The sequence below is a fragment of the Camelus bactrianus genome, chromosome 16 (assembly GCF_048773025.1).
Source record: "Camelus bactrianus isolate YW-2024 breed Bactrian camel chromosome 16, ASM4877302v1, whole genome shotgun sequence".
NCBI lineage: Eukaryota > Metazoa > Chordata > Mammalia > Artiodactyla > Camelidae > Camelus > Camelus bactrianus.
In genome coordinates, this window is record NC_133554.1 from 7,076,628 (window position 1) to 7,097,359 (window position 20,732).

Sequence of the window (20,732 nt, forward strand, 5' to 3'; positions counted from 1 at the left end):
CTAGAGCTCGTAAACAAGCACAATCTAGCAAAACGTTGTTTAAACATGCATGCCATTATGATTGCATGGTGTGTTTTTTAAAGCAGTGGAAATAAATAAACAAACAAATAAACAGCAGTGGAATGATAAACATAAAATATAGTATAGTGGCTATTTCTCAGGGGAGACAGGGAAATGGGACAGGGAGGGTTACACTGATACATACAGCTTATTGGCAGTAGGTTCGTGGTTCCTGAGTTGGGTGATAGGTACATGGGTGTTCATTATATTAGAATCATTTATAACATACATTTCATATAACCCTGTGAATGTATCAAATATTGTTTTTCAAAAGGTAATTTAAAATAGTCCAACATTTCCTCAAGAAAGGAAATGTAATCTTAGTGATTACTAGCTCTGCAATGAAAGACATTTATATAGTCACAATATATAAGGTAAACACTGTTAATTGATTTTCAACTTTTAGAATCAACAGATGGACAAAGCACGGAAGATATGACTATAGCTACAAAAATAAACATAGCTGTTATCAGCCTTGATGTTGCCCAAGTAGAAGCCTAGAAGAGGTTAACTGGAAGGTGGGAGGAAGAGAAAGAGCCGAAGAGAAGGGTGGAGGACCTGACAACAGGGTCTCCATATAAGGTTGTGCAGGATGGGCACTGCACAAGAGCAGGCAGCAGAGGAGGTGAGTGAGAACAGAACTCCGGTCTGCACTCTGCTTGGCAAGCCATGCCCTGCCAAGGAGACCCCACTTTGTTCTATATCTCATAAAGGTGCTGCTCCCCTCCAAGCCAACTACCTCTACATCTGTTCAGAGGGACTGTCTTTTAACCACAAGGTTAAAGGCACAAAGGCACTTTATGGGCTAGCACCAGTGCTGGCCAACTATCTCATAAGGTTTTGTACCAGTGAGAGGGAGTTTCTATGCTTTGTTTTCAGATTAGCACTTGCTCGCCTTTCCAGTGGCACTCAGTTAACAACCACGGAGTTCTTTTTGTGTGCCAGGCATTGTTCTACGTGCTTTATAAATAATAACTAATTTTATCTCATAATATCTCTGTAATGTGGGTATTATTATCCCTATTTTACATATAAGCTAACTAAAGCACAGAGAAGTTAAGTAACCTGCCCAAGGTCACACAGCCTTAAGTGAGAGAGGCCAAGAGAAGATTCAAGGACAATTCCTGGGGGATTTTCTCTCCCACTGTTGGTGGTCTCTGTGCAAGGGCGTCCATCTCTTCCTGTAGGATCTGATGGGGTCTCTCCCCAATGCCTGCTACAGCCAGCATCTGGCCCATGACCTGATCATGGCCTACTGGATGTTTTCTCCTAGAACTCTGAACCTTGGAGGGTAGCGCAAGGATGAGAGGAGTGTCGGCAGTTATCTCTCACAGTGGCTGTGTCCTGATGCAGCTCTTGGGGCTAGTAGTCCATGGCTGTGTATTCTGATTCCGGTTTCCTGCCCCACCACCCCCAAGCTCCCTTGGTCCTGACCATCCCCCAACCTGGTCATGATTCTGTGAGCTAACACCCATATCCTTCTAACAAATTGCTGTGTACTTCAGTTGGGACTCCAGGGACATTCAGGGTAATTTAATAGGTACTAAACTCTTTATGGGATCTACACAGATTTAAGATTTCCCTTAGGTTATAAGGTAGAAAGGCTGAGATGGGATGCTACCCCTCGCCCACAATTTCTGCCTTAGGAAAAGTAATCTCTCACTCCCCCTTCTCCCCTACTCCTCCCATCTTGGAATGAGAGTCAGATCATGCTTACAGAAACTTTGCTGCAAGGTACAGTCAAGCCCTCTGGCCTCTGGAGGAGAAGCACCAGTTTAGGAGGCTAATTGTCTTAACACTAGGTAGACAATTGAAGAATCCCACTCTCTGGGAGAGGGCCGGAGGGGGTGTATTCGATAAGAGAAAAGGGCCTGTGAAATCTATAACTCTCTTCACATGGTCCTGAAATTATCATTTTGTTGTAAAAAAAAAAAAAAAAATCCAAAAAATACAGCCAGATCCAGAAGAGGAGACAGCCTTGAGTTTAGCAGACTCTTAACGCTAGTGCAGAGGCAGCCTCGCTGTGTCTTTCAGTTTATTGCCGGGGCTGGGGCCGCACAACTGCACTGAGCACCAGTCCAGAGAGCTCAGAAGCATTTTCTCTTGGGGAAGAAACTGATATTCTGATTTTTTTTTTTTTTTTTTGGTGGGGGAGGTATTTAGGTTGATTTATTTATTTTTAGAGGCGGTACTGGGGATTAAACCCAGAGTCATCTATGCTAAGCATGTGCTCTACCACTTGAGCTATATCCTAGCCCCTTGATTTTTTTTTTTTTTTTTTTCTATTTGGGGTGAGAAGAAACAAAGTAGACTGAGAAGAGGTGAGAACCAGAGAGAAGTGCTGACAGGTGCTGGGAAAATGTCGATTAAACCCAACGCGCATTTCCTGAACCTCTGCTAAGTGCCTAAATTGAAAGGAGGCTGGAATGGAGAAGGAGGAAAATAAAGTGGATTTGGGAGCGAAGGCAAGAAGAAATGTGGAGGAGGGACTGCTGGCAACGGAGGGGTCAGGATCTGGCCTGGAAAAGCAGAGACCTCAGATTTGGGAGCAGGAGCAGAGACTGATTTTCCACGAGGCTACTAAAACTTAAGCTTCCCAGACCCTTACTTGTGTTGGCCCCTGTCAGGCTCCCCTTGAAGGGCCCCCAAAATGTGCTCAAATGGGCATATGTTTCTATAAAATTTGCAAAAGTCTGAACCACAGTCCATTACTCTTTCCAGTCCAGCCCCAGCCCTTTCGGCATCTCATCCCATAGCACTGGGGCGGCACGGCCTTGGGCACTATGGGGATCCAGCGAAGGAGGTTCAGTTGAGGACATACTTAATTTGCATTGAATGGATGTGGTAAGCAAACCTCCAAAGTGGCCCCCAGTAATTCCCAACTGCTGCTCATGCCTTTTTTGTAATCTTCTTGCCTTTTGACTAGGGTTGGATTTAGAGATTTGGTTCAGATGAATGGTTAAAGTGATGGGGTATCTATTCTATGCTTAGGTTATAAAAGACTAACTTCCTTTGTGAGAGCAAACCCCTCTGTTGCCTTCTCAGCTTGCCCTCTGATAAACAAATTGCTTTTGTTACCGAAGGCAAGTTCATGTGACCCCGTTTGCCTGCCACACTATGAGGCCAAACGAACTGAAATGTCGGAGTCTGGAGCAGAGAAAGATTTATTGCAGGGCTGAGCAAGGAGGATGGGATGGCTCGTGCCCAGGAAAACAAACTCCTCAAAGCTTTTCAGCAGAGCATATTTAAAGACAAGTGGGTGTGGGCGGCGTCACAGAGTATGTGATCAGCTCGTGCACAATTCTCTGATTGGTTGATGTTGAGGGAACAGGGCAGTCAACACTTTCAACCCCTTGGTGCCAGGAGGTCTGGAGGTCAGGGGCTCTCAATCATCAAGTAGTTAATTTCTTCCCTTTGGTGGTGGTTTTTAGCATCTGAAAAACTCGGGAAATATTCATGAATACTATTATCTGGGTACTTCAGAGAGGAGCTACAGCAGAGGATATGCGGGAGGGGTTTGGCCCTGGAAGGCCCCACAGGCTCCTGCTCGGTTACACTGTATGAGGGAGGCCCAAATGGCGAGGAATCGAGGGAGGCAGCCAATAGCTAGTGAGGATCCAGTGTTCCCGGTGTGAACGAAAATACTGCAACCATATCAGTAAGCAAAGAATGCTGAAACCAAGTCTTCAGCGGCTGCTGCCACCCCCCAGTGAGGACGGGCCTGCAGCCCAGCCTCTGCAGCCACTCACAATGGTGCCCTCTGAGGGGACTCAGAATAAGAAAGGACAGGATACTGGCCCTAGATAGCTAGGTGCTTGTCAAAGGAATGAATTCAATGAGCCCAAATGTTTGCTTCCTCCCATACACAGAAAAGCACTAAATTCTTTAACTTGAAGTGCCTGGTTTTCTTTAGATAACAAGAAATCTTTTACTGTTCCAACTACCTGGTCTTTGTTGTAAATCTCCTGTATATCCTAGCTCCTCCCCTGCCTCTTCGGAGCAGTTCCTCAGAGCGATCTGAGAGGCTGTCATCCCGGCTCGAGTCCTCCTGCCAAAAAAAACATAACTCTCAACGTTTAGGCTGTGCATTTATTTTAGTCGACACCGGTGATTAGGTTCTTGTCTTTTCCCAGAAAGAATTCAGAGATAAGACATGGAGGTTAAGAAAGTAAAGTGAGGATGTATGAAGGGATAGATAGTACCTTCTGAAGGGAAGCGCGGGCAGGCTCAGGTGAGCAGCTGCGCTGTTTCTTTGACAGGTTGGTTGCATAGGTTGAAAAAATGAATGAGCGGAATATTCATTGGGGAGGGAAGGGTTTGGGGTCGTCTTCCCTGATTTCCATCCCAGCCCCACTTTCCCGAGGGGAGGGGGGATTTTTGTCCTTACTTAGTCTGGATTGGAAGTGTCATGGCGTCGGGGCATGATGCGGACTTCTACTCTGCAAGGCTAATTTTATTGTAATAAAGGCATAATGAGCAAAAGTTTACATTGGGACACTGGAGATTCCTGCCTTTTCCCACTTTTCTTTGTTGGCCCCAGGCCACTTGTCACCCCAAAATCCTTTAAGCACAGAGATGGGAGCATTGAGGGAGAGGAAGAGGGAGGAGGAGGAGAGAAAGAAGTTTTCAGGGATGGACTGAGAGCCTGGCTATGCTAACAAGCAGGCTGTGGGGAGAAGCGGGCTCCTCTCACCCACCTGTTGCTTGAGGTCGTAATTGCTCAGCTCACCTGCAATAATGGCCGAGCTGGTAGACCCAGAGCCATAGAAGGGCCAACGCAAAGAGAGGTCAGTGCCCTATGCTGTCTGTGTTATCATCGACTCCCCAGATATGGAGGCCACAAATATGGAGGAGCAGGGCTGAGCGGGGAGAGCACATACTGACTTAGAGAGACTCTCAACAAGGTCTCAGCTTCCCCAATCTCTCCCCACCCCCCTCTTTTAGAACATGTGGTTGCATTTATGTGCCTTTATGTCCCCCAAACAACTCTTAACTGGTCTCCACCTCCCCATTATCTCAATATTAGAATCTCTGACTCGGAGACTGGAGGCTTCCTTAAGTGGCAGGACTAGGAAAGGGAGTAAGGAGCTGGGGGAAAACATATCTGGGGCACATGTGCAGTTTTGTGTCTGCCTCCAGATATCTCAGTCTATTTGTCTCTCTAAGTATCTCAGTGGAAGAGGGGGAGTTTGTACTGAGGGACTCCCCCCACTAGGAAACTTGAAGGAGCGCTGACACCAGCTCCCTCCCCATGACCACTGCCTTCTCTTCCTGGACTTCTATTCCCTTGTTGCCACCCCTAGAGTGCTCTCTGCCCAGATCTTCCCAGGGCAGTAACCTTCTTGTCATTTGGGTCTCAGCTCAAATGTCACCTCCTCCAGGGTCTTCCCCAAAGACACACACACGACGCTGTATCATAGCCATTGCTGTATTTTCTTTGTAGCACTCACAGCTACCTAATCTCATCTCACTTTATTAATTTGTTTACTTAGTAACTTCCCCCCAACCTCCACTCGCCTAGAATGTAGGCTCCTTGAGGACAAGGTCCTTGTCTTCTTCATCTCTGTATCACCAGATCCTAGAGGAGTCCCTGGCACATAGAAGGCACTCAATAAAATAGGTGTAAGATTAAAATGAATTAAACACGGAGATGCTTGGCTGGTCAGCAAAGGACCTTTATTGTTGACTGACGACCCTTTTTGTCCTTCTTGCTGCATCTTCATCCCTTGCCGGAGCCCCAGCCGTATCTGGCTCTACCCGTCCTTCCTCTTCCCCAACCTGCAGCAACTCTTTGCTCCAGTATCTGTAACCCTCCCACCACCGCCACCGCCACTGCCACAGAGCCCTCAGAAGCTATAAGTGGACTGACACTCAGGCTGCACACCTGGTCTCCAAGCCCCTGTTCCCAGCAGAGCTGACCCCTGCTCTCAAAGAATCCCTTTGCAACCAGCCCTGCCCCCACTAATAAAGCCACATTTGGAAACCCGCTCCTTTAAGCACACGTTCCCCCAGAGAGTCTCAATACAGTTTCACCGACATTTACTGAGGATTTCTCATATGCCAGGCACTGTGCTAAGTGAATCTCCAAAATCATAGACATGCCAAATACCAGTGCCTTTCTCCCTCTGAGTCTCCAAGTCATGGCACCTCCTGTGGCCAGTGTGCTAGTTTTGTCCTGCACAAGTTTCCGTGCATGAGTTGAAGGGAAGGTGTGATGACCTAGCTCGGAGACGGCTTTGTGCCAGGCCCCAGTCCCAACCTGACAGCAACTCTCTGTTCTGCTCTGTCTCCATCCGTCACCTCCTCTGGCATTGTGCGGGGGCAGTTTCTCATCTGGAAGCAGATGCTCTGGGTAGGGTTGGCAGCAACACTGGCTCTCTGTTCTCTCCTCACTGCTTGGCCCAGTGTTTCTGTGAGAGGGCCAGGATGAAGGCAAGGAAGCCCTGGAGGCTCACTGGCTGGCCTGTGATCCACAGCTCCTGTTTCTTCAGCCAAACCTGGGACCCAGAGCCAGTCTGAAGCCCAAGGCTGAGGCTGGACGGCCGGCTATAGTTCAGGTTGGAGGATCTGCAGGTAGAGATTGTGAAGGCCAAGCTTTGGGCAAGGAGAAGGGCCTGCAGGCTTCAGGGGGCCTCAGACCCCAGCTACTGGCCATCTTCAGTCCCTCAGGCTCCTCTGCCAGTTTACTCGGCTGTTCCATAACATCACCCTCCAACTGTCATGGAACCCTGGCCTCCAAGAGACACAGACCCAGGCCTCTAATCCCCAACTCCGGCCTCTGGCTGCCAAGCCACACCCAGCATCTTCCCCTCTGGAGCTCAGACCTAGTGACTTTTTTTTTTTTTAATGGAGGTACTAGGGATTGAACCCAGAACCTCGTGCACTCTACCACTAAGCTATTTCCCTCCCCCTAGACCTACTGTCTTTCCTGAGGGGACTAATAGGAAGAATGGGGGAGGGGGGTGCAGGGAGAAATGGAGCACTCAGTCCTCCGAGAGGGGGGCAAGACCACACACATCACGTTCAGCAGAATCACCTTGCCTGATATGTATACAGACATATGCACACACACAGATTCTCTGAGACACACACTCTGGATTCTTCTAAAAGAGAGGAACTGGCTTAAGAGGACACAGGAGGCACCCCAGGAATGGGGTCTAATACTTCCCAGACTCAAAGGGCAAGAGAGTCATTGCTATAGCACCAAGCAGAGTTCCTACTGGTCTCTTGGGCCCAGATCACCATCTTCTTTGGCTGGATGGGTCCCTGCTCATCGCTGTAGGCTATTTTATCCTAGGTCTTTATCTCCAATGCAGCCCTCTTTTAACTGCATTGACCTAGCTTCCTCGTCCTGCTGTGAGCTTAGAAGGGGTACTCGTTGGCCAGGGGCTCAGCCAGCTCAGCACCCATTGGCTGCTCTGCATTAAGCCTCTGTCTCCATTGGCAACGCACTCAAGCCATCTTCATCCTCCCTGATGCGTGGGCTCCAACGGCCGTTTTCATTGGCTGCGCAGTCTTGAAGTTCCGTCCCTATTGGTTGCCACTAGAGGTAGCGTTTCCACTGACAGCGATTCCAGTGGATGGATGGGCTTTGTCTTCTCTGTGCCACACTGTCAGCTGTCCAACTTGAGCCGCTCCCCCAGCCTGCATTAGGGTGGGGGGGCACCAAGGGGGCCTGAAGAGGGCCCAACAGCCTCCAGGAGCCTCTGGTGCTGGCGAAGGTGCTTCCTCCTTTCGTGTTCCCCTGTGACTTCACACACCAGCTGGGCAGGGAAGGCCCCGGGAAGCCCCTTCAGCCAGCCTGGGGAAAAAGAGACAACGAGTGCCCAAGTGGGGCTGGGGCAGGGGGTAGGTCAGGGGGGAGAGGAAGCCCAGGAGGAGGTCAAATGCCTGAGGGTCATGGCGGGAGTGGGAATTAGTGGAAAAGCCTGGAGCACTGGTAAAAGGGCCATTAGAGGTGGAGGAGACTGCAGCAGCAAAGAGGGTCGGGGTCCCTCCTCTGTCAAGCCCTGCATTGACTCCCCATCTCACGCAGAGTGAGGGCCAGAGTCCTAACAGGAAGCTACGAGGACCCACGCGATCTGGTCCCCGTTATCCCTATGACCTCATCTGCTTCTCCCCACTGTCCTCACTCCCTCCAGCCACCCTGGCCTCCTTACTGTTCCTCAAACACACTGGCCATAGCGCCTTTGCCCTGACCTCTGCCTCCCTCTAGGACATTCTTCCCCCAGACACCTCCTCAATGAGGTCCACCTTGACCTCTCTATTTAAACTTGTAACCCTACCCAACCCCGGGACTCCTGACTGCCTTGACTCTGCTCCACTTTTGTTTTTCACCAGCACTTATCACCTTCAGACACACTGTAAAATTTACTTATTTATCATGTTTCTTCTTTATTGTTTCTCCTCCACTGGAATATGTGGTCCAGCATGGCAGGAACACCTGCGTGTTTAGCTCATGGGACCAAGAACTGTGAGTGGCACCTCATAGGTGCTTCATAAATACTTATTGAATGAATAAATAAAAGAATTTCTCACCTTCAGGGCTCTTGTGTAGGTGCTTGAGGGGAGCCCTGGGCTCCGGACTCCGTCCCTCAGTCTTAGTGGGTGTGGAAGGCTCTGAACAGAGTTCCTGGGAACAGTCTGGGGGTGGGTGACATTACAGTGGAGTCAAGACTCATTTTAGCTTCTCGCCCAGATTCCCCCAAAGGCTCACTTCTCCTTCCCGCCTCCCCTCCAGGGGACACTCACCACAATCCTCAAAGATGGTGTCGGGGGAGCAGGGAAGGGGGCCTGGGGTAGGGAAGGCTCCCAGCCAGCGCTGCATGTCTGATCTGGTAGGAATATAAGGAACGGGTCACAGCTGGCCCAGGAGATCTTCCTGGGGGTTGGCAGGGACTTCAGAGGAGAGAGACTGGGGATGAGGGTGGGGGACACTGACAGGTCAGGTGAGGCTCCCAAGGGTGTTTTCTGAAGGAGACATAACTTACAGGGATGAAGCTTGGAGTAGCCGGTGGGTGGGGCGGCCCTGGTGGTTGCTGAGAAGGGAGAGGCGGAAGGTAGGAGGTCCAGATGGGTCGGGGACCTGCTGGGCCTGGACCAGGGAGCGATGGGCATAGTCCAGGACCTGTAGCCGCTGCCCACTGCCCAGGGAAGAGGAAGTTCAAAGGGAGAACAGAGGTCCAGCTGGACTCCTCCTCCCCCCGCCCCCTGCCCGGGTTCCCTCCAGCCCTCGGACCCACCTCTTGGGCTGAGTGATGAGCAGCAGATCACTGAAGAGCAGCAGGCAGAGGGGGGTGAAGCGGGGGCGCGAGGCAAAGAGCACACCTCCCCTTCTGCATCCTAATTCTGTCAGCTCCCCCTGCAACTCCAGGCGCCTGGACCAGGAGACCAGGGGCAGGGCCTGTGGGGGAACAGGGAGGAGGGTCTGACTTCTCCACAGCACCACGGGGAAAGGGAAGCGAGGAGTCTGGGTAGGGACCAACCTTGACTTTGTGGAAGCGCAGCCGCTGTGCGAGACGGATCAGCTCCTCCGTCTGCTTCATGCGCCCCACCTCGGCGCTGCAACGCTCAATGATCTGGGAAAGGAGAGCCAAGTCACCCACCCTTTCTCCCTTCCACCCCTTCCATCTCTCCTACCACCTCATCACCTCTCTCAGCCCCCGCATCCCCCTGCCCACCTTGCTGATAGCACCCAGGGCCTTCTGGGCGTTCTCCTGGCGGCTGGACCCCTCCTCTGTCTGGCGCAGGATATTCTGGGCACAAAAGAAATGGTCACTGGACCTCTACTCTGCGGCTCTGGGATTCAGAAGGGCTGCAGCTCAGAGGACCCTGCCGGGCTTGGCATTTTGGGGTTCACAGGGCTGGGGGACCAGCCTCACCACACACTGTGTGCATAGCCCTGAGCAAGTCACTGTACCTCTCTGAGTCTCAGTTTCCCCATCTGTAAAGTGGGAATAACTCCCACCTATTATACCAAAAGCATTGTTGTGAGGATTCAGCAAGGAGCTATATGCAAAGTACTTAGCATGCTGAAAATGCTGAAAAGAGGGTTGCTATTATTTTAATAATTATTAACCACAACTATTAGTACAAACAATGTACCACAGGGTTAAGAGTGCCTGGATTTAAAGTTTGTCTCCATCAGTTATTATCTGTGTCATTTGTGGCAAGTTATTTAACCTCTCTGAGCCTCAGTTTCCTCATCTATACAGTGGAGTCAATAACAGTTCCTACTCTCACAATCATTGGTAAGGTTAAACGAGGTGTATAGCACTTAGAACCGTATCTGGGAGGGATGGGTGTAGCTCTGTGGCAGAGCCCATGCTTAGCCTGCCCAAGGTCCTGGGTTCAATCCTCAGTTCCTCCATTAAAAAAAGAACCGCGTCTAGAACAGACATCCAAGGGCTGTTAGCTATTATGATTAGTATCATTATTATGTTGTTGTCTACACTGGGGAGATGTAAAGTTGAATAAGACATAAAGACACTGATAATCTAGCTAGAGGCCTTTACACTGAGATCCCCACATTGGGTGACTTGGTTTAGGGAGAAATATCTATTCTGCAATAGAAGAGTATTTCTCACCCCTTTTTTCAGTATCCCCGACTAAGGAGCCTTTTTAGACATTTTTCCTCTAATTGTCACCTGCGGCTCCCCCCTCCCCACCCATAGAATTTTAATACCGCAGATATACTGTATATCTATCTAGGTAGCACGGCCCTTTGGAGTACCACAACCATTGGAATCCTTAAGATTTTTTCATCTCTCCCACCAAAGAATGAGTTTCTACCTCCTTGGAGGGGGGTGATATCACCCCCACTGGGAAGGCATACAATGAAAGATACAGCTGAGAAAACCTCAAAGACCAGTCACCACATTCCCCCTGAGGCCCGGAGAGAGAAGGGGACCTGCCCAAGGTCACTCAGCCAGTTAGTGGCAGAGCTAAGGCTAGAATTCAGGTCTCTAGCCAGAGGCTCTTTTCCTGCACCCAGACTGCTCCTTGAGACTTTTAGGTCGGGCTTGGTGGGTCCCAGATAGAGACGCCCAGATTAGGAGTCCTGACTAAGGTACTCCTGTGTTCCTGGTGGGGTGGGAGATAGTGATGGCGGGGCAGGAGGCCCTTGGGGAGAATTCTCCAACGGGCTTGGTGGGACTGAGAAGGGCCCAAGCCAGGATGATACCTGCAGCAGCATGCGGAGCCGCGTGATGCGCTGAAATGGCAGCAGCAGGAAAGACGGCAGCGGGAGCCGCTGGCACTTTGGGAGGCTCTGCAGCCGCCGCAGCTCCGCGGAGAAGCGCATGTTCGTGTCCCTGCAGAGGCAGGTTCAGGCTGGCGTCTGCCTCAAGGCCCTAACCCCTCAACCCGCCCTGGCCTGGCCCCCAACCCTGCTCTCCAACTTCCTCCCGTAAGGGGAATGGATGTGGCCGTGCCTCTGACACTCACATCAGGCGGCTGTAAGTCTCCTCCTGATACTGCTGGTTCCGGACGTAATCCACGTACACCGAGAACGGCCCCACGGCGTGGGCATGCACCACGTCGCACAGGTCGCTGATGTGCGGGGAGGAGCGCACACGGGACAGTAACTTCCCCAGAAACCTGAAGGAGTGGGGAACAAGCAATGGAGAGGGTGCAGAGAGCCAGGTGTCCTGGGTTCTTGAGGGAAGATCTGGGCCCTAACTGGACCCTGGGAGGAAGGCCTGGGGACAGAGAGAAAGCTCTGGAGTGCTTTCTCCCAAGGCCTGATTTGTGAAGAGGTCAGGACCCCACTGACCGCTCACTGACTCCCTGGACTCGCTGCACGTTGGAGAAGAGAGTGTGGTGATCCCGAGGGGTGAGCGTGTCCCGGAGAGCCTGGCTCAGCACAAAGGTGTCAGTCAGCAGCCGTAGGGAGCGCAGGTACGAGGCCTCGGATGTCACCACCTCGAACAGGCTCTGAGGCGAAGAGCAGGGCAGGAGTGGAACGCCCAGCTCCCAGCCAGGCCAAGACCCAGGACCCACGCCCCTCCCCGCCGCCCGCCCTGCTCAGCCCCAGGTGCACCCACCTCCTGCATGCGCCTCTCCTGGGGGCTGAGGGTCTCCAGGAGGCCGCTGGCTCGCACAGCTGGGAGCTCCTGCCACAGCGTGTTGCGAGGTCCCGGTGGCCGGGCAAAGGTGGGAGCTTCTCCAGGATTGGGTGGAGACGGACTCCCATCTTCACCGACCCCCCACAGCTCCTCTGACAGCACGGCTGCTCGGTAAGTCTGATACAGGGGTTCTGGAGAGCAGACGTAGCACGTCAGGGAAGTCCAGCGCCCCAGACCCCTTCCCACTGCTCAGTGGTCTCAGAGCCCCTCACCGTCCTGCAGGGGCAGCTCCCAGTTCTGCTCTTTCAGCTCCTCCAGCCCCTCCTCATCCCTGTGGAAAGAGAAAGGGATGAGGTTCGGGGGTGCTATCCACATGATAGTGGTAGGGGTTGTATGCAGGGACCCTGACCAAACCCCAGATTTTTCATGTGCCTGTTGTATGTGAAGCTCTGTTAAGTGGGGCCCTCTGTTCCTGTGATGTCGAGTACCGTGTACCAGAGACTTCCAAGCCCCTGTCTCCAGGGCTCTCATGTAACGACCATTGTCTGGAATGTCCTACTTGTGCCTTGGTGCAACTCAACAGAGTCCAGCCCAACTCTTTTTTTTTCTTTTAAGTTTTTTAGGGGGGGAGTGGGTGGTAATTAGGTTTGTTTATTTATTCTTAGAGGAGACACTTGGGATTGAACCCAGGGCCTCATGCATGCTAAGAATGTGCTCTAACACCCTCCCCTCTGGTCCAACTCAGCTCTTACACATCCCCACTCTGTCCTGGGGATCAGCACCACTGCACACCCATTCACCCAGAGTAAAAACCCAGGAGAATAATTCTGGTACAGGGGTTCTAGAGAGCAGATACAAACTCCAGTAAGTGTTTATCGAATAAATGAGTCGCCTCAGACAGATTAACTCTGATAAGGGTGGTGAATCTGACTAACAGGCCCAAATAACACAGGAGAGATGTTCCTGGTTGCCAAATGTATTTGCAGACAATAATTTCAATAGAAGATCAGGTGGGGGGACTCTGGGCCTGGCTCTTCAACTATCATCATACCTCAACAACCGTATGGTATTTTTGGTATTTCACAGGTGAGGAAGCTGAGACCTGGAGAGGTATAGTGAAGTGTAAAAAGGGACAAAGCTGGGATTAGAAACCAGGGCTGCTGGTCCCTATAGCCCTAGCCCTTCTCTGCACACTTGTGAGGGTAGGATTTAGGTGGACGCCAAGGTTAGTCTGCTCTCAGGTAGGAGTAAGGGTGGGGGTGTTCGGTACCTGCCCTCCGTGGTTGCTGGAGGATCTTGCTGAGGGGCTCCGTCAGGACCATCCCCTAGAGAGGGAACTCAGAGTGAAGAGACAAACCTCCAGGATCCCCAGGCCAGGACTCCTGACTCTGGGCCCAGCAGAGACTGTTACTATAAAAACTACAACTCCGGTCAGCCCCCCCACCCCGGGCCCCAGCCGGAAGCAGCCCAGGGCCTGCTGGGGGTTGTAGTTAGTTGGTTTTTAGACTACTCCGCCTCCACCCCTTCTCTTCCCAGCACAGAGGTCCACTCCTCCAGGCCCTGTACCTGCTTGGATTCCATCTTCGGAGGGCAGATCGAGCTCTGGCTGTGGGGGGTCCCCAGAGGTGGTGGCGTCCTGTCTGACCCGAGTTGGTTTGGGGGGTTTGAGGGGTGGCAGGAGTTTGCGCTCGGCGGTGGAGCGGTAGGACGTGAGGACGACTGGGGGCTGACTGAGGCTTGGAGGGCTGGGGCGGGAGAGAGAGGTCCGCAGCGGGGAGGCCCGGCAGGGGGCCCTGGAGCCCTCCTCGTAGCCCCCTACAGGCACCCATCGGAGCTCCAGGCCAGGCCGGGTGACATGGCAGACACAGGGGCAGCAGGGAGGGCAGACCAGGGCAGCATCTGTGGAGGGCAGGGGCACACTCAGGACCTGCCCAGGCCTCCGCCCTCCCCTTCACCTGCCCAGCAGCAGGAACATGGAAGTCCAGCGCTAGGCCTCTATCTCCTCCACCCTGACTCTTCAAACCCCCAGAAATATGAAAACCAGATTTTTCCAAACACAGAATCCATTTTTGAAAAAATAGTCCCTGAAACTACCCAGTCTTGAAGGACTAAAAACAAAGAAGAGGAGCTGGATTGAGCGGGTCCATGAGGGGCTTACCTGGAGGGCCGTTCTCCTGGGACCCACTCCCAGCGAGGATGCCCTGAGGAGGCTCTGTCTCCCCATTCACATCCACTCCCCCTGGGGGACCCGACTCCACGGTGTCCACAGCCTGGATCCTGCCTTCAGTGCCCCATTCAAACCTGCCAGCCAGTCTCCGCACAGTGCCTGGGGCCGAGGCAGAGCCAGCCTGGGCCAGGACCCCGGCCGTAGGGTGCAGGGGCAGAGGTGTGTTGGGTGACCCAGAGGGTTTGGGTGGGGGTACTGGAGACCGGGGAGTAGGTTCCGGGGAGATGGAGCGCCGGGACCCGGGACTGGGGGTGCCGGAAGGAGAGTCTGGGGAAGTCTGGGAGTCGAGGCTGGCTTTAGAAGCTGATGGGGGCAGAAAGGCTGGGGGCTTGAGGGACGAGGCTGGGGGCTCCCAGAAGATGGGGGTACACATTAGGTTGGGGGCATCATTGGCAGTGAGGGGAGGTTCTTGCGGAGAGGAGCCGTTGTGGTGGGGCCCAGGGGACTGGGCAGTCCGGGGGCGAGAAGGGGGGCGGGGGCGGATGATCCGAGGGGGCTTCTGGGTAGGGGGTGTTGCTGTGGGAAGAGACTGGGCTGACATCTTCTGAGCTCTTCAAAGGAGTGGGGTGCTCTGCTGGAGTCATCCCCTGAAGAAGAGGGAGGGAGAAAGAGAGAGAGAGACCCTTAGTGCCCACCCCACCATGGGTAGATCGAGGCCTTGAAGCAGAATTGTCAGCAAATGAACCATGATGTCACAGTCAGGATGGAAAGCTGGTGCACGTCCTCTCTTTCTCTCTCTTCTCCACTGTCTTCTCTCTTTATCTCTTACCCCTCCTCATTCCATTCCCTGAGGACTCTGGACCCTCCTGGTCAGCCTTTCTTGGCCCTCCCAGCCTCTGTCTTTTGGCTTCTGCTGCCACAGTCAGGCCAGAGGAGACAGTGAGGCTGGGGTGGGGGCGCCTGGGTAGAGACCTAGGTTGGGGATGTGTACAAGAGACCCCATCAGTAAGGGAAATGGGGCATGCTAGTATGGCTGCCACGTGTCTCCCTGATGAATTGTGTTTTGTGTCTGTAGTGTGTGTTGCAGAGGTTTGCATGTGTGGTTTAAGTATGTGTGGACATTGTGTGTGCGCTATTTCTAGTGCTATATGCACAGGGTGTTGTATGCTGTATCCGTCGTTACATGTGGGCCCATAGTAGGAGAGTGGAGAACGCAGTGCGTGGTGTGCACTGTGAGATGGGGTTGCGAGGGTGTGTGTGTTCTGTGCTGTCTGTGGGTCTGTGTGGGGCGTGTATGTGGTGTGTGTCTGCCTGCATGCCTGCCCATGCCTGGGCTGTGCGGGATGCATCACTATTTCCCTGCGCCAGCGGGCCCTCCGCCCCCATTTCCCAGTTCCTCTCTCCGGACTCTCCCTTTCCGGATTATTTTTAGTCTCCTTTTCCTGCCATGAAGATTCCTGGAGCCTCTGACCCCAAGAGACCAGGAGGCCCCGGGCATGGTCTCTCCTGCCCCATCCTCATCCCTGCCTCCCCCCTGCCCCCCATCTGGTCACAGAGAGATGCCCCATGAGAAGCCTGGGTCCCACCGGGATGCCTTGGGGGGTAGTTGGGAGACCAGACTGAAGGTGAGGACCAGTGGGGCCAAGACGCTGCGGCCTGGGCTCACTTCCTCTCATGGGGAAGGTGGCTGTAATCCTGAGAAGGCTGCAGGGTCGAGGCTGGGAGACTGGGCAGCCCCACACTCCCCTGAGCAGTCAGCAGGAGAATCAGACCCCTCCAGGCCCCAGACTGGTTTTTGAGAAATGATGTAGGCTGGGGGCTCAGGGCTGTAGGCTGGGAGTCTTGCGGCTCAATGGCCTCTGTGTTTTGGCAGGAAGCTCCTTAGGTGACCCAGGCAGTAAGCCTCGCCAGCTGGCCAGCTCCTCCCCAGCCTTACCCCCCTCGGAGATCCCTGCCCACCTCAGATACCTGCACTTACTTCCTTCCCCCAGCCCCCTACTAGGGCCTCTTGCAGGGACCCAGGTCCTCTGCCCAAGCACTCACCCTTGAGTCCTCTCCACTCTCAATCACCTCCCGGGCTGAGTGAGTAGGGGCAGGAAACAGGAATCGGATCCTCCTCCCAACCGGACACCCCCCCTCCAAGCCACACCACACTCCACATGCGCACACTGGGGCTCTGGAAGATGCGAGGGACCCTGAATGCCAGATTTGGGAGGTTAACAGCGTCTGGGGAAAGGCTAAAACTCAGGCATGGAGAGTGGGCTGTTCCATATGCGCACACTCTGTTCTGGGTCTGCATTGCTGCATGGGGGGGCTCACAGGGGCTAGGGGTGGAGGGGTGGGGGTGAGGATGGGGTGGCAATGGCAGGGGGACGTCTAGCAGAAGGGCATGGGCTCTAGACACCTCTGGTCACTGAGGGATGGTATGTGTCCCTCCCACACCTCACATGACAGCCTGTCCTTTTAGCATCCAATCTATCTCCTGGGTGTGAGCCAGCCTACGATTTCCCACCAAGGGATCCCCCCAACCCATGTTCCCAATCCCTAACTCTGCAGTAGCTCCCCCTGAATTTACCTTTATCTTTTTGGAAGCAGTTTCTATTTTCAGCCTGTCCTGCCTGCCCTTTGGAGCAAGGATTGTGGGGCCCGGTCTCTCTGAGTGTCTGTTCTGTGTTTCTGGGCGGGAACTGAGGGCCCAGATTGAAATCTCCGCAGAGGAAGCCAATTCCTCAGCCCCACCCGGCCATTGTGTCAGACGTACGTGTGTGTGTGTGTGTGTGTGTGGTGAGGGGTGTGTGTGTGTGTGTGTGTGTGTGTGTGTGTGTGTGGTGAGGGGTGTGTGGAGATAGGGAGGTCAGGAGGGAGATCTGAGATCTGTTTCCTCCAGGTGGGTATGCTGGGCCCCCTTGCCTGCTCTCCATTCTCAATCCATGTCTCTCAGCGTCCCAGCGCCTGACTCTCTCTGTTCCACTGGGAGGTTTGATGTTGGCTGGCCGGGAGTCAGTAACCCCTACGTGGGTGGGCGGGTGTTCCTCTCACCTCTAATTTGCTTTATGGTTGAGGAGCTGAGTTCTCAGGGCTCGGGGTGTGTCGTAAAAACAACTGAGGTGGCAGAATGAGCCACACCCCTGCCTGGGAATTCGGGTAGTGGGAGAAAGACCAAGGGCAGTTATGAACTTTGAACTCTGGGGGCCTTTGCCCATGCCCAGGTGCCTGTTTTTGCCAGGTCTTCATACACACACACACCAAACAAGACACTAAGAAGACAGGCCAGAAAACTGGGATAGAAATACGTTTTAACCCATTTTTCCTCAGAGTAAAAGACGACGTCCTTTCAGTGACCAACACTGTGCTTCCAGGTTGGAAGTCTCCCCCACCTCTCCTCTCAGGCACATTCCTGCCCCAGGGCCTTTGCACTGGCTGTACCTTCTGCCTGGAAACCTCCTTCCCAAGACATCCTCGTGATTGATTCCCTCACTTCTCTTAAGTCATTCCTCAGATACCACCTTCTCAATGGGCCCCACAATCCTTCTCAGTGGCTACCTGCCACTGTAAAATCACAATCCACAACCTGACACCATGTTCCCAACCTGCCTTTTTTCCCATAGCAATCATGCCTAATAATGTAGTGTGTAGCTTACTATTAAATTGACATATTGTGTTTATAGTTAATTATCTTTTCACATTAGAAAGTAAGCTTCCTGGAGGCAGGATCTTTATCTTTTTTGTTCACTGATGTATCCTAAAATTCTGGAACAGGGTCAGGCATATGATAATAGGTATTTAATATTTGATGAATTGAACCAAACTGAATGGAATCCTCTGTAAAGCCCACTACTCCCCTGGCTCTCCTTCCCTACAGATCATTTCTTTTCAGGAAGGATGGAGGAGTCCTGAGGTCTTCCTCTCTCATCCATTTACCACCACATCAGGCAACATCAATCCTTCTTCAGTCTTCCTTATGTCAGTCGCCTGGTTGTTAGGAAAGGGTTCATGGAGGAGAGGTACTTAGACTGTTTCTTGAAAATCAGGTAGAGTTTAGCCAGGCCAAGAGGCAAGGCATGGGTGACCATTTGGGGAGACCAGGGAAACACAGGCACAGTGAGGAGGAAAGTAGGCCGGTCTGGAGGACTCTGAAAGGGAAGTTTAGCTGAAATAGAAAGAGAGGAGTGAGGCTGGAGGAACAAGTGGAGGCCATATCATGGGCAACCAGACAGGGCAGAACAGCACTGAGGTTTCTGAGCAGGTGGGGGAGTGGACAGCAAGAGTTTTAACCAGTTTCCCACCCCTTCCCCCTCTTCTGATACCAGCACCTAGCTTTCTTTTGGGGACCCACCGTTCCATCATTCTGGGTCAACATGGCCCATTCTGGGGGAAGGTATGGCCCAGGAGCAGCCAGTAAGCACACTCTCTCTTCCCTACCTACTGAGATTGGTTCAGGGGTGAGCCTATGACACAAGCAGGGCCAAAGTGTAATTCACACAGAACTTCTGCACAAATTATTGGAAAAGACTCTACTCTCTGCTAGATTGCTTTCAAAGATGACTGCTATGATCCCTCCCATTCCAAATGCCCTTTTGCAATGTGACTGCCTCTAACTCCCGTCAAGAACAACAATTTATTTCCCCTCCAGTTCAGTTTTGGCTGGTCCGGTGACTTGATTTGATCAAGACAATGTGGAGGAAGAGACACTGCCTGTTTGGGTCCTGGGGCTTAAGAGGACTGGCAGCTTCCACTTTGTTGTCTTAGAATATAGCCTCCATGTACAGATGAATGGGTTTGACTACTGAAGGGTAAGAGGTCACATGGCGAGAGAAGCCACTTGGAGAACCAGGATGCCCAGCCATCAGCTAGGACCAAGGTCTTAAGACATGTGGGCAAGGCCATCTTGGATCTTTCAGCCCCAGTCAAGCACCCATCTGATACCACAAGAGCATCCCCACTGAGCCCTACGCAAATTCTTGATCCACAAACTCATGAGCAATGAAATGACTTGTTTTAAGTCACTAAGTTTTAGGGTTGATTCATTATGCAGCAATAATCAAAACACTGTCTTAGCAGTGGGGATGCTGAGCTGTGGAATTTAGGCCTGGAGCTGCTGGTGGCTGTCGGTAAGGTAGCCTGAGAATTAAACGAACATAGGGGAGAGGCGGGGAGGGACATATTTAAGTCCTTGATCCTTCTGGCCTGAAATCATATCTGTGTTTGCACTTTTCAGTTATGTGTGTCAATAAATTCCCTTTTTGTAAATCAGTTGAATTGGGTTTCTGTCACTTAACAACCAAAAAACTCTTGCAAAGGGAGAGGAGCTCATAATGAAAGGAGTGTTGAGTCCCACTGGCCTCTGGTAGGGCCGGAACTTTGAACTCCAACAGAATCTTTCACAGAGTACAGAACACCTGGCCCTCTTTTCTGTGTAGAAAGACATTTGGGGTAGATAGCCTGCCTGTGGTGTGGGATAAATCAAGAAGGGGCAGTGAGGAAACCCTGGCCTGCTCTGGGAATCCATTCAGGTTTGGATCTCAGTGAAGATAGAGGATTCTGTCCAACTGCCACCAGGTGGAGTCTGAGCACTTCAGGTGTGGGGCCTGGCATCCAATATGAACCCAACAGTGTCTAGGCCACCCCAGGCAAACATGCAGAAGAGGCAGGCACAGCGGGTACCCTTCAGGCCACCCTCCTTTCTCCACGGTTTCACCCCTTCTCTCAGACTTGGGGCCATCTTTGTGTTCCCTGTCCATTCCCCTCAAACTTGTCTCAGGACATTCCATTCATACCCAGGAAGAAAATGATCACAGCCTATGGTAATCAACACAGCATGGTGTTGTGGGGCGGGGCAGACACACAGATCAACAGAAATAGACCAAACCAAATATAGTCAACTCTTTGTCAATTAAAAAAAGTTTTTAATTGAGGTATAGTTAATTTACAATATTATATTAGTTTCAAGTGTACAACATAGTGACTTAAATTTTTATAGATTATACTCCATTTGTACTTGTTATAAAAGATTGACTATATCCCCTGGGAAAACTGATTTTTGACAAAGGAGCAAAGGCAGTTCAATGGAGAAAGGATAGTCTTTTCAACAAAAGTTGCTGGAATAACTGGATGTCCATATGTAAAAAATCAACCTAGACACGGGCCTTACGTTTTTCACACTCAAAAAAGATCATAGACCTAATTGTAAAATATATAAAATATAAAACTATGAAATTCCTAAAATAAAACCCAGGAGATAATTTAGGCAACCTAGCGTTTGGCAATATGTTTTTAGATACACCACCAAAAACACAATCCAGGAAAGAAAATAATATATTTTATTATAATTAAAACTTCTGCATCAATTAAGGTAATCCTATTTGTTGTAATAGCTACATTTCAGTGGCTTAACAAAATAAAAATTTGTTTTTCATTAAAAAAATTCTGAATATGAATAT

The 20,732-nt window shown here is 51.7% G+C and overlaps 1 protein-coding gene across 3 annotated transcripts; it reads right to left on the reverse strand.

The window, feature by feature from the left end:
- Positions 1–5,701: 5,701 nt before the first annotated feature.
- On the reverse strand, positions 5,702–17,006 carry ARHGEF15 (Rho guanine nucleotide exchange factor 15). Of its 3 annotated transcripts, none has more exons than XM_074342230.1 (16): positions 16,868–17,005; positions 14,284–14,939; positions 13,692–14,024; positions 13,396–13,450; positions 12,398–12,456; positions 12,105–12,316; positions 11,834–11,994; positions 11,506–11,658; positions 11,243–11,372; positions 9,741–9,815; positions 9,546–9,638; positions 9,303–9,463; positions 9,051–9,203; positions 8,812–8,894; positions 8,599–8,703; positions 5,702–7,861 (listed from the first exon to the last, which is right to left on the reverse strand). In XM_074342230.1, exons 2-16 carry the CDS (start codon positions 14,891–14,893, stop codon positions 7,710–7,712), a joined length of 2,535 nt encoding a protein of 844 aa, XP_074198331.1. In that variant the 5' UTR covers positions 14,894–14,939; positions 16,868–17,005; the 3' UTR covers positions 5,702–7,709. The 3 variants fall into 3 exon arrangements, with proteins under 3 accessions (XP_074198331.1, XP_045380813.2, XP_074198332.1); XM_045524857.2 differs by lacking the exon at positions 16,868–17,005 and adding an exon at positions 16,336–16,468; XM_074342231.1 differs by having other exon boundaries at positions 7,723–7,861; positions 9,051–9,154; positions 16,868–17,006.
- Between the last annotated feature and the right edge of the window lie 3,726 nt (positions 17,007–20,732).

Bases quoted from the DNA above. Each gene is read 5' to 3' on its own strand.
- ARHGEF15 (XM_074342230.1), bottom strand. From the start codon at position 14,893: ATGTCAGCCCAGTCTCTTCCCACAGCAACACCCCCTACCCAGAAGCCC. The intron at 14,025-14,283 runs GTAAGCCCCTCA...TGCCCTCCACAG, and splicing joins CCAGGAGAACGGCCCTCCAG to ATGCTGCCCTGGTCTGCCCT. The intron at 12,317-12,397 runs GTGAGGGGCTCT...TCTGCTCTCCAG, and splicing joins GGAGCTGCCCCTGCAGGACG to AACCCCTGTATCAGACTTAC.